Source organism: Notolepis coatsorum, assembly GCF_963971535.1.
Source record: "Notolepis coatsorum genome assembly, chromosome: 16".
Lineage (NCBI taxonomy): Eukaryota > Metazoa > Chordata > Actinopteri > Aulopiformes > Paralepididae > Notolepis > Notolepis coatsorum.
In genome coordinates this window covers 81,438,115-81,449,947 of record NC_140180.1, presented here as the reverse complement: position 1 = coordinate 81,449,947, position 11,833 = coordinate 81,438,115, and the positions used below count along the sequence as shown (strand labels likewise).

Here is an 11,833-nt window from a genome sequence, read left to right as displayed (position 1 = left end):
TTATCCACATCTGTCTGTACATATCTATAGTATAACCCTTTTTATAGATACTATATCTATATCTGTACATATCCCTACACTATACCGCTGGACAGTATGAATTACTACCATATAGTGTCTTTATACCTGTATCACTGTACATATAATATACTATAACATTGCACATACAACTAATTATAACTATTACTCGTACTCATTTATATATTGTATACCCAGCTTAATCACTTGTACATTGTATACTATTGCACTTTACTGTTACATTTGCACTCTGGTTGGTTGGTTGCCAAACTTATTTTTGTTGTACTGTACTTGTGCTGTATAATGATGATGATGATGATGACATTTGAATCTAATCGCATCTAATAAAATGTGTTGTAGGCTATACTTTTACGCCACAATAGAGGATGAGAGAGACAACAAGGACTGGGTGCTCCTCGGTTACACACTATGCTTATTTGTTCATTATGCATCTTTCTCCATCCCAGTAGGCACGACTCGCACGAGTCACGTACGTGTAGGCGGCCATAGTGGTGGAGCTGGTAGGGGGCTGCGCCGCGCTGTGCAGACGGACGTCCCTATTGGTGGAGCGAGCATCCAGACGAGAGGAAGGCCCGCCACCTAGCAGACCGTTTGGACATCTCGCTCCCACTTAGACGAGCTTTTGAATCGACTGTACGGTTGAATCATAGGGGGACGAGCCGAAGGTTTTTTTAGGGAGAAGAAAAAGGTAAGAAGAAGAACCCTTCCTTTCGTTTATTTAATGAGATTATATTTTATATATAACACCGGCGTAGACCATTTGAATTTTGAATTGAGTATTTGTCGTGAGAAAATGGTTTTTAAACCGTGCATAATATAACGTCATTATAGGGGACGCCTTTGACTCGCAGAAATGACTCAATATTCGCATCGCGTTTTATTTCAGGTTCATATATCCTATAATATATTTTTGTAGGATTATTTCCAAGACGCAGTTAATAATTAAAAATAAAAACAGGACCAATGATATACGGAGCAAATTGTTGCATTTAGTAACCGAAGGCTAGACTTGATATTTCCAGGGTGTGATTCTTGACGAATTGCTACTGTATCTTTCGTGACACACGTCACCCCTAGCAACAACACATATCTTGAAATTGGTTATTTTTGTGTAAAGCCGTGCTGTAAGTGGGAAGCGTCACTCGATCACCATTATATAATTGTTATTCCAAAATAATAAACATATTAATAACATAATATAAACGATGCCCCCCCCCCCCCACCACTTTCGGCTAAACCTTGAATATGTATCGCTATGCGCTCCATCAGATGCCACTAAGGCCGTGCGCGCTCCGTTCAAAGGCACATTGACAGAGTTGCATTACAAGTGTGCAATAATTAATGAGCGCGTGCACAATTAACCGTTTCATTGAAATATATTTGCTCTGAATATTTCATGCATTGGCGACGTGCATGATGTGAAAGGTGGTGGTGGTGGGGGGGGGGGGGGGGGGGGGGGTGAACGCTTCAGTGAATGGAGGGTTTTACTATAATGGCTGGATGCGTTGCGTCCTTCACCTCCCCGTGGCCTCCTCCTTGGTGACAGCCAGGCAGGCAGCCATCCTCCACCACGGTGTGACTCTTTGTAGAAATGGTGCTCAGACTAAATTAAACTATGTTGAATGAATGAATGAATGAATGTTGAGCTACTTATTCATATTACATGATTATTAGAAGTGATGCAATACACAAGGCACAAACACTACGGAGAATGGGTTGTTAAAGCCTCTACAACAGATAACTGACTATATGCTCCATCTCTCCACAGTAGCTCGGCCAAGATGGATGTGTTCATGAAGGGGTTGTCTAAAGCGAAAGAGGGCATGGCGGTGGCCGCGGAGAAGACCAAGGAAGGCGTCGCCGTTGCAGCCGAGAAGACTAAAGAAGGAGTGATGTTTGTCGGTAAGATGGTCTATCTATAATATACAGTACCATGCAGATATATTATTATATCGATCGATGCAAAGCACGCGTCTATATATGGGCACCGTCCGATCGTCTTCTCTGGCTTCATGTAACAGGTGACAAATCAGCGTTGAGGATGTTTTATTCATCACAGCATCCCCCCATAGGTCCAGAGAAAATTGTAAATCGTCTTGATTGGCTGGATAAGAGGTGGGGCTTTGCTCCCCACTCTGTCATAAATTAAGACTAGTGGCTTGACGTGTTAGCAGCATGTTACACCTAAAATTATGTAAACGCTCTTATTTCTACCCCCCATGGATGCTGAACGGTTCTATACTATGGTTTCTCATTTGAGTGACGTTTTCTTAGAGCTGCTATGAAAACCTCAGGAACAAAGGTTTAGAGTGGTTCCACATTAACATAGCATGGCATCAGACTATACTATAGGCCTAATAAACTCCCATTGTCTTACACCTTTCAAGTGGATATAAATAATGCTGTCATCAGCAGGCATGATACACATTGTGATGAAATGTCAGATTTATCAGAGTATTATGAAATAACTGATATTTCACAATGAGGAGCCCCATACGGTGACCGAATGGCGAATGCTCTGCCTCGGTGGATGCAATTTAACAGAGCAGTGGGCAGATCAATTAATCTACCAGTCAGTCAGTAAATTGATCAATATACCTTTGTTCCACTTAGTAAAGTCAATGGAGCCTTTGATTAACCGGCATTTTATTTTTAGAACAAGGACACAATGGAACAACTAGAAGCATTCGCTTTCTTTAAAGATTTGAGCTGGACAGTGTTCTGTAGGACAGTGTTCTGTAGGACAGTGTGATGTAGGACAGTGTTCTGTAGGACAGTGTGATGTAGGGACAGTGTTCTGTAGGACAGTGTTCTGTAGGACAGTGTGATGTAGGACAGTGTTCTGTAGGACAGTGTGATGTAGGACAGTGTGATGTAGGACAGTGTGATGTAGGGACAGTGTTCTGTAGGACAGTGTTCTGTAGGACAGTGTGATGTAGGACAGTGTTCTGTAGGACAGTGTGATGTAGGGACAGTGTTCTGTAGGACAGTGTTCTGTAGGACAGTGTGATGTAGGACAGTGTTCTGTAGGACAGTGTTCTGTAGGACAGTGTGATGTAGGACAGTGTGATGTAGGACAGTGTTCTGTAGGACAGTGTTCTGTAGGACAGTGTGATGTAGGACAGTGTGATGTAGGGACAGTGTTCTGTAGGACAGTGTTCTGTAGGACAGTGTGATGTAGGGGACAGTGTTCTGTAGGACAGTGTTCTGTAGGACAGTGTTCTGTATGACAGTGTGATGTAGGGGACAGTGTGATGTAGGACAGTGTGGAGGTCCTGTGTCCTCTGACCTGGCCGGCCTGCAGAAGGAGGCTGGGGGTGGTGACAGAGAGAGGAGGCTGGGGTGGTGGTGACAGAGAGAGGAGGCTGGGGGTGGTGACAGAGAGAGGAGGCTGGGGGTGGTGACAGAGAGAGGAGGCTGGGAGTGGTGACAGAGAGAGGGGGGTGGGGTGGTGGTGACAGAGAGAGGAGGCTGGGAGTGGTGACAGAGAGAGGAGGCTGGGAGTGGTGACAGAGAGAGGAGGCTGGGAGTGGTGACAGAGAGAGGAGGCTGGGAGTGGTGACAGAGAGAGGAGGCTGGGAGTGGTGACAGAGAGAGGAGGCTGGGGGTGGTGACAGAGAGAGGAGGCTGGGGGTGGTGACAGAGAGAGGGGGTGGGGTGGTGGTGACAGAGAGAGGAGGCTGGGAGTGGTGACAGAGAGAGGAGGCTGGGAGTGGTGACAGAGAGAGGGGGGTGGGGTGGTGGTGACAGAGAGAGGAGGCTGGGAGTGGTGACAGAGAGAGGAGGCTGGGAGTGGTGACAGAGAGAGGAGGCTGGGGGTGGTGACAGAGAGAGGAGGCTGGGAGTGGTGGTGACAGAGAGAGGAGGCTGGGGGTGGTGACAGAGAGAGGGGGTGGGGTGGTGACAGAGAGAGGAGGCTGGGAGTGGTGGTGACAGAGAGAGGAGGCTGGGGGTGGTGACAGAGAGAGGAGGCTGGGGGTAGTGACAGAGAGAGGAGGCTGGGGGTGGTGGTGACAGAGAGAGGAGGCTGGGGGTGGTGACAGAGAGAGGGGGTGGGGTGGTGGTGACAGAGAGAGGGGGGTGGGGGTGGTGACAGAGAGAGGAGGCTGGGAGTGGTGGTGACAGAGAGAGGAGGCTGGGGGTGGTGGTGACAGAGAGAGGAGGCTGGGAGTGGTGACAGAGAGAGGGGGGTGGGGTGGTTTGGTCCTCGGGGGAGCCAGCAGATTCAGGTCACATGTCTGCGAGTTGGATGGAAACAGATTGTGAGGCAGAGTCTCAGCGAGTGGCCAGAGGCCCCTCCAGGCTTCTGTGTTTCTCTCCTTTATATTCAGGCCAGTCAGCAAGAGCCACAATCAGAGATACCTTAGGGACCTCAAACAAGGAGCTACCAGCCACAGTTATCGTTTCAGTAGGTTCCAGTGGTATTGTTTATATCTTACATTCATAAAGACACGCTTTGAGCACAGTCATTATTTGGATTTTCTTTTATTTAACCTGTATTTAACCACACAGGTCAATTAAGAACAACTTCTTATAATAACTGCTCCCGATGAGCAGGTCGGCACCTTGCATGGTTGCCTCCGCCGTGATTGGGTCAAATGTGAGGAACAAATTGTAAAGCGCTTCGGATAAAAGCTGCTATATAAGTGCACCATTTAGCATGTGACGTGAGCACTGTGTCAGATCAGCACTCGTACTCTCAGAGGTGTGATGAACAGAACATGAGCTCTGGTTGGCTTTAGGCGACCAGAGGTGTGATGAACATGAGCTCTGGTTGGCTTTAGGCGACCAGAGGTGTGATGAACATGAGCTCTGGTTGGCTTTAGGCGACTTCTCGTCGAACCCGAACCCTCCGCCAACCGAGACAAAGACAGTAAGGTCTGATTAGCTAAGGTATCAAGTCAAGTGTTCTTTTATTAATCCCCATGGGGACATTCAGGTGTCATAGCAGCATGGGGGGAGGGGAGATACAGGTGTCATAGCAGCAGGGGGGAGGGGAGATACAGGTGTCATAGCAGCATGGGGGAGGGGACATACAGGTGTCATAGCAGCATGGGGGGAGGAGAGATACAGGTGTCATAGCAGCAGGGGGGGAGGGGAGATACAGGTGTCATAGCAGCAGGGGGGGAGGGGAGATACAGGTGTCATAGCAGCAGGGGGGGAGGGGAGATACAGGTGTCATAGCAGCATGGGGGGAGGGGAGATACAGGTGTCATAGCAGCAGGGGGGGAGGGGAGATACAGGTGTCATAGCAGCAGGGGGGAGGGGAGATACAGGTGTCATAGCAGCAGGGGGGGAGGGGAGATACAGGTGTCATAGCAGCAGGGGGGGAGGGGAGATACAGGTGTCATAGCAGCATGGGGGGAGGGGAGGTACAGGTGTCAGCAGCAGGGGGGGAGGGGAGATACAGGTGTCATAGCAGCAGGGGGGAGGGGGAGGTACAGGTGTCATAGCAGCAGGGGGGGAGGGGAGATACAGGTGTCATAGCAGCATGGGGGAGGGGAGGTACAGGTGTCATAGCAGCAGGGGGGGAGGGGAGATACAGGTGTCATAGCAGCAGGGGGGAGGGGAGGTACAGGCAGAAGAGCTAATAATAGCAATAGTAATGAATATAGAACATAGTAATAATAGTGAATAGTGACACACTAATTGATACCTAGTCTGAATGCCCCCAAGGGGATCAATAAAGGAATATCTTATCTTGTCTTATCGATAACTAGTCCGTAGAGGAGGTTCCAGAATGAATGCACATTCTGAGCAGCCATCCAGGCATCCAAGTAGCCAGTGTTGTAGTCGAGTCACTACATCTCGAGTCTCGAGTTCCCAGTGTTCGAGTCAGAGTCCAAGTCTGAGTCACCAAAGAGCCAGAGTCGAGTCCGAGTCGAGTCCCTACCCGAGTCTGAATAAATAAATAACTGTATTTATCAATTAACAAGTCCGAGTCCTCTGCATCTTCCGAGTCCAAATGCAGTCAATGCTTGAGTCCAAGTCCGAGTCATCAGTGCTCAAGTCCAAGTCGAGTCACAAGTCCTGAAAATCAGCCGAGTACTACAACACTGCAAGTAGCAGCGTCTCTCACTAAGGATAGAAATCTGGAGATTATTCTGATGGATTTACTATTTTATTACACAAGGAGCCTTTTATAATCCCATTCCAATGCATTATTACTGTCACAAAATTCATCAAATTCTAGTCACAACAAGGTCAAATTCCAAACAACATCAGCGATTGAAGTGATTCTGACTCTTGATTCAGATTTTTATTTGACTGTTATTTTCATTATTATTATATATATTTTTTGTTCCAAATGAGAGACATGTATCTATTCGAGGCAGAGCAGTTCGGAACAAGTGCGGATCCAATTGACCGGTGTGAAACTCCACCCTCTTTTCTCGATCCTCATCCCAGATATTCATTCGATCTTTATTTAATCTCGAAGGATCACCGAGAGCGAGCTCTCATTTACAACGAGAGAAGTACAACACATAACACACGATACAGGCAAAGATGGCAGCGTGTCTCTCTGCTCATCATCACCAAAACCAAACGTGTGTTGCGAACGAGGGTAAAACCTCAACGTCCCTTTTCGAGAATAAATACAGGTTTAACCCTTTCACTACCACACTACAGATGGTTAACCGGCTGTAACCGTCTGTAATGTGGTAGGGAAAGGGTTAACCTTCTGTAGTGTGGTTGTGAAAGTATTAACCCTTTGTTGTGTGGCAGTGAAATGGTTAACCTTCTGTATTGTCACAGTGAAAGGGTTAACCCTTTGGTAGTGAAAGGGTTAACCCTTTGTCGTGTGGCAGTAAAAAGGGGTAACCTGCTGGGGTTAACCCTTTGTCGTGTGGTAGTGAAAGGGTTAACAATCTGCATTGTGAAAGGGTTAACCCTTTGGTAGTGTGGTAGTGAAAGGGTTCAAATCTCTGTGGGCTGTGATCTAAACGCACGCAGGCGAGTCTCTGTTGGCCCCGTCCAATGCGTCCATGCTGCAGCTTGGCTCGGGTTCTTCCCGTAGAGCTGCGGGGGGGGACAGGCGTGCGTGTGTAGCCCCGTGCCTCTGCCCCCTCCTGCATGCTGAGCGTGCTGCTGGTGCTGTGCCCTAGAAAGCGGCATGTGATTCGCTCGAAGGCCCTTCGTGGAGGAGGGGCGAGAGGGAGCTGATAGGTCCGTGGCCCACCTTTAACAGCTGCTGCTGCGGACCGCCCACCCAGCTGAGCAGAGCAGTCAGAGAGGACGAGGAAGGTGCCCTGCTCCAGACTAGTGGTTCTCAAAACCTTCTTCGTGTCAAAGACCCCAGGTTGATGTGTAACAGGCCATGGACCCCCCCCCCCCCCACCTCCTTCTGAGAAGATATTGGTTGTGAGTTGTGAGATATGATTTAATCGATAATTCCATAACTGTGCCCAGGGGTGTAACAAGAAATGCTGTGCACATGTTGTGTCTCTGGTCCCACCCTCCCCCCTTCCAGCCGTGATTCATACACACCTTGAGAAACTAAAAGACATTGTGTGATGTCCTGTAAGCCTGGTCATACTGTTTAAAAGACCTGGGCCCTGATTTATCAATGGTGCGTACGCACAGATATGTGCGTAAACCGTGCGTACAATCATTTCTAAGCAAAGTGTGGGACTTATCAATTTGAACGTGTGCTTGAGATTGTGCGTATATATACGCACAGCTCAGACCGTGCATATATGGCGCCCAGTGGTAGAATAAGAAAACTGCAACACGGAAATAAGCTTTCATGCATTAGTTTCAACACTGACATGTTCGGTATGACCCGTAATTCATTATAGTTAATTGTAAAATAGCGACATTGGTGTAATTATTGTCAAACCCTATAAATAGCATATCTATATAGCGTTATCGGAATACTACAGGGTGTGCTGACTGCGCTCCGTGGGGAGCTGTTTTCAGAGATAGGACAGTCTATTTGCCGAGAGAACATAATATTAGAGTCCGCTACCCGAGACACATTCTCCTTGATTTGTACCGCAATTTGGGACCCAAATTTGAGCGTGGAACAAAACGCACAAATGCCACCCCATGCACATTCAAGTCCTCTCCACCCTCGGGTCTTTGGCCACCGGCACGGTCCATCGTGATATATTGGAGATGGATCGAGCAATAGACTGTTACTGTACCACCCATGTAGCTGTTAAAGCTCCATCACAAATTCAGTTATGTGAATAGAAAGGGATTCCACTCAATGTTGCGATGCGCATTTGACTGATACATGTCGTTGCTGGTGACCGGGAGGAAGGCACGCATTGTATTGAATTCAATTGTAATGTTATTACTGGGGTATCTGTAATTAAAATATCGCTTAAGTGCAGGTGATCGGGGTTATCCACTGAAGCCATAGTTAATGATTCTGACCAACCCAACGAACAACCCAACAGGAGTGCAATTATAACCGGCTCACGCGCGAACAAGAGCCCGTTGGAGCGCAGCTGGCCTGCTTGTTTGGCACGGGGGGGGGGGGCTGACGCAGAACACCGACCTCCAAACTCGATTAAATATATAATATATATTTATTTTTATCCACTTTTTTTTTTCTCCCCCTATTTTTTTCTGTATTTTTCTCCCATCCCAATTTTAGTCATTATGCCAATTCCCCCCTCCCCTTCCTGGTCGTTGCGCACATTTGCCCCCCACTTGTTCATCTAGGGAGCCCTGAAGTCTATCACATGCTTCCTCCGATACATAGGAAGACAGCCAGCAGCCTCTTTTCACCTGACAGCGCGGACTCTCATTGGTGAAGTGTAACGCGTGGGAGGGTCACACTACCCTCACCAGCTCCTTCCCTTGCTGTGCAGGCGCCCTGACCTACCTGTAGGAGTCGCTGTTTACAACGACCAGAACACCACCCACCAGCTTCCCACCCGCAGACACTGCCAATTGTGTCTGTATGACGACCGGCCAAGCCGGAGGCACCGCTGACAGCCGGATTCGATACCAGTGTATCTGCGGTGGTAGACAGACGCTTAGTCCGCTGCGCTACCCGGCCGCCGTACGATTAAATATTGTTTAAAATAAAAAGCGAAATACTATTATTTTGTGTCATGTTTCCAAATAAGATTGGTCACAACGAAATGCTTTCTAGCTTACATTTTTTGTTGGTTGGTCAATAGATGACCTCTGTTGAAAAAAAATTGAGAGCGAGATTGATCACGGAGGACTCGCTCTCAGTGAAGTTTCAAGTCCGCTTAGTCCATTATTCTACATTCCATGGGGGTGTTTCATGGCCATATATGGTTCATTAAGGGCGGTTCAGTATGCAAATGCTTACAATCATGCACGAGCATAGACGGTAAGTGGTATTTATCAACACGGAGTGTGCGTAGGACCTGTGCATGCACGGTTGATAAATCCCAATTTCTCTGTGCGTAGAGACATTCTAAATTCCGTGTTTAGGAACGAAAATAGAACACTTTCTACGCATTATTGATAAATGAGGGCCGTGGTGTGATGTCCTCTAGTCCTCTAGTCCTCCATACAATTGTACAGCTCATCTAGTCATCTAGTCCTCCATACGCTTGTACAACTCCTATAGCCTTCTAGTCATCTAGTCCTCCATACACTTGTACAACTCCTATAGCCTTCTAGTCATCTAGTCCTCCATACACTTGTACAACTCCTATAGCCTTCTAGTCATCTAGTCCTCCATACACTTGTACAACTCCTATAGCCTTCTAGTCATCTAGTCCTCCATACACTTGTACAACTCCTATAGCCTTCTAGTCATCTAGTCCTCCATACACTTGTACAACTCCTATAGCCTTCTAGTCATCTAGTCCTCCATACACTTGTACAACTCCTATAGCCTTCTAGTCATCTAGTCCTCCATACACTTGTACAACTCATATAGCCTTCTAGTCATCTAGTCCTCCATACACTTGTACAACTCCTATAGCCTTCTAGTCATCTAGTCCTCCATACACTTGTACAACTCCTATAGCCTTCTAGTCATCTAGTCCTCCATACACCTGTACAGCTCCTCTAGTCCTCCATACACTTGTACAGGTCTTCTAGTCCTTCAGTCCTCAATACATTGTATAGATCCTCTAGGCTTAGAGTTCTCTAGTCCACCATACGATCATGCAGCTCCTCTAATTATCTAGTCCTCTAGTCCACCATACATGTGTATAGCTTCTCTAGTCCTCTAGTCCACCATACACGTGTATAGCTTCTCTAGTCCTCTAGTCCACCATACATGTGTATAGCTTCTCTAGTCCTCTAGTCCACCATACACGTGTATAGCTTCTCTAGTCCTCTAGTCCACCATACACGTGTATAGCTTCTCTAGTCCTCTAGTCCACCATACACCTGTATAGCTTCTCTAGTCCTCTAGTCCTCTAGTCCACCATACACGTGTATAGCTTCTCTAGTCCTCTAGTCCTCTAGTCCACCATACATGTGTATAGCTTCTCTAGTCCTCTAGTCCACCATACACATGTATAGCTTCTCTAGTCCTCTAGTCCACCATACACATGTATAGCTTCTCTAGTCCTCTAGTCCACCATACACATGTATAGCTTCTCTAGTCCTCTAGTCCACCATACACATGTATAGCTTCTCTAGTCCACCATACACATGTATAGCTTCTCTAGTCCACCATACACGTGTATAGCCTCTCTAGTCCTCTAGTCCTCGATCCACGTCATCCAGATACGCAGCACAGTGTCAGTGCCTCTGCAGCTCTTAAATGGATGCATCTCTCAGCCTGATGCATGTGTTGCTGTAGGGCTTCTGCTTTGTGAACGAGATCTATAGTTCTATACCTCATCACCCCCCCCCCCCTCTTCTTACTGGGCTCTCAGAGGCCCCCAGGGACCAGTGAGTGACGTGAGTGCTGGACAGTATAGAGGATGACAGTAAGGTTGAGTGATCCGCACCAGTGGTCCACATAGACAGGACTGACCTCTGGCTGGAGTGCGGTTTGTTTAACCCTTTTACTGCCGCACTACCAAACGGTTAACACTTTCACAATACACAGAAGGTTAACCCATTTCACTGCCACACGACAGCAGGTTAACCGTAGTGTGATAGTAAAAGGTTAACCTTCTGTAGTGTGGCAGTGAAAGGGTTAAAGCCATTCAGACTGTAGTTTCTGAACTGTGGTTTCAGTTATTTTGTCTTGTGCTACATGAGTAACATGCACCTGACAACAATACAAGATATTATAGAGTCAGATTGCCCCCATGAATCATCAATAAATGAATGATTGGAAGAACAGTCTGTTCCAAGCAGCTTACAGTGAGAACCCAAAACATCACAGCTCCCGGTGCTCATTCAGATCAGTCTGATATGAATATTCTTTTACATACACTATGCATGGCCTCAGAACAGTGTACCCCTACAGTACAGTGTACTTCCTAATAGGTATAACAGCAGGTCTATAGAGACGGCAAATAGAACTGTCTTTGAAACCAGCTTTATGGTTCACTCTGTTTAAAGCCGTAGCATGTAGTTATTTTAACAACTAACTAAACGATCTGTCCTCAGAGGAAGAATGGGTCACTGGAACACCGTTTGAAGTTCGACACCTACCAGGACAGTTACTGTTACCACTGTGTTGTTTACATGTGTCAGGGCCTGTCATTTAGTTACATATAATATTAACCCTTTCACTACCACACTGCCAAAGGGTTAACCCTTTCACTGCCACATGACAAAGGGTTAACCCTTTCACAACCACACTACAGAAGGTTAACCCTTTCACTACCACACTACAGCCGGTTAGGTTAACCTTCTGTAGTGTGGTAGTGAAAGGGTTAAGAAGTATCTT

At 47.0% G+C, this 11,833-nt stretch overlaps 1 protein-coding gene across 1 annotated transcript in view; it reads left to right on the top strand.

Annotated features, from left to right (window-relative positions):
• Positions 1-1,820: 1,820 nt before the first annotated feature.
• sncb (synuclein, beta) overlaps positions 1,821-11,833 on the top strand; it is a gene marked incomplete at its 5' end in the record, with an annotated part of 30,151 nt that continues 20,138 nt past the window's right edge. Inside the window, one exon of the mRNA XM_084332163.1 lies at positions 1,821-1,941. Coding sequence (XP_084188289.1) covers positions 1,821-1,941 — 121 coding nt within the window. The remainder of the gene's footprint in view (positions 1,942-11,833) is intronic.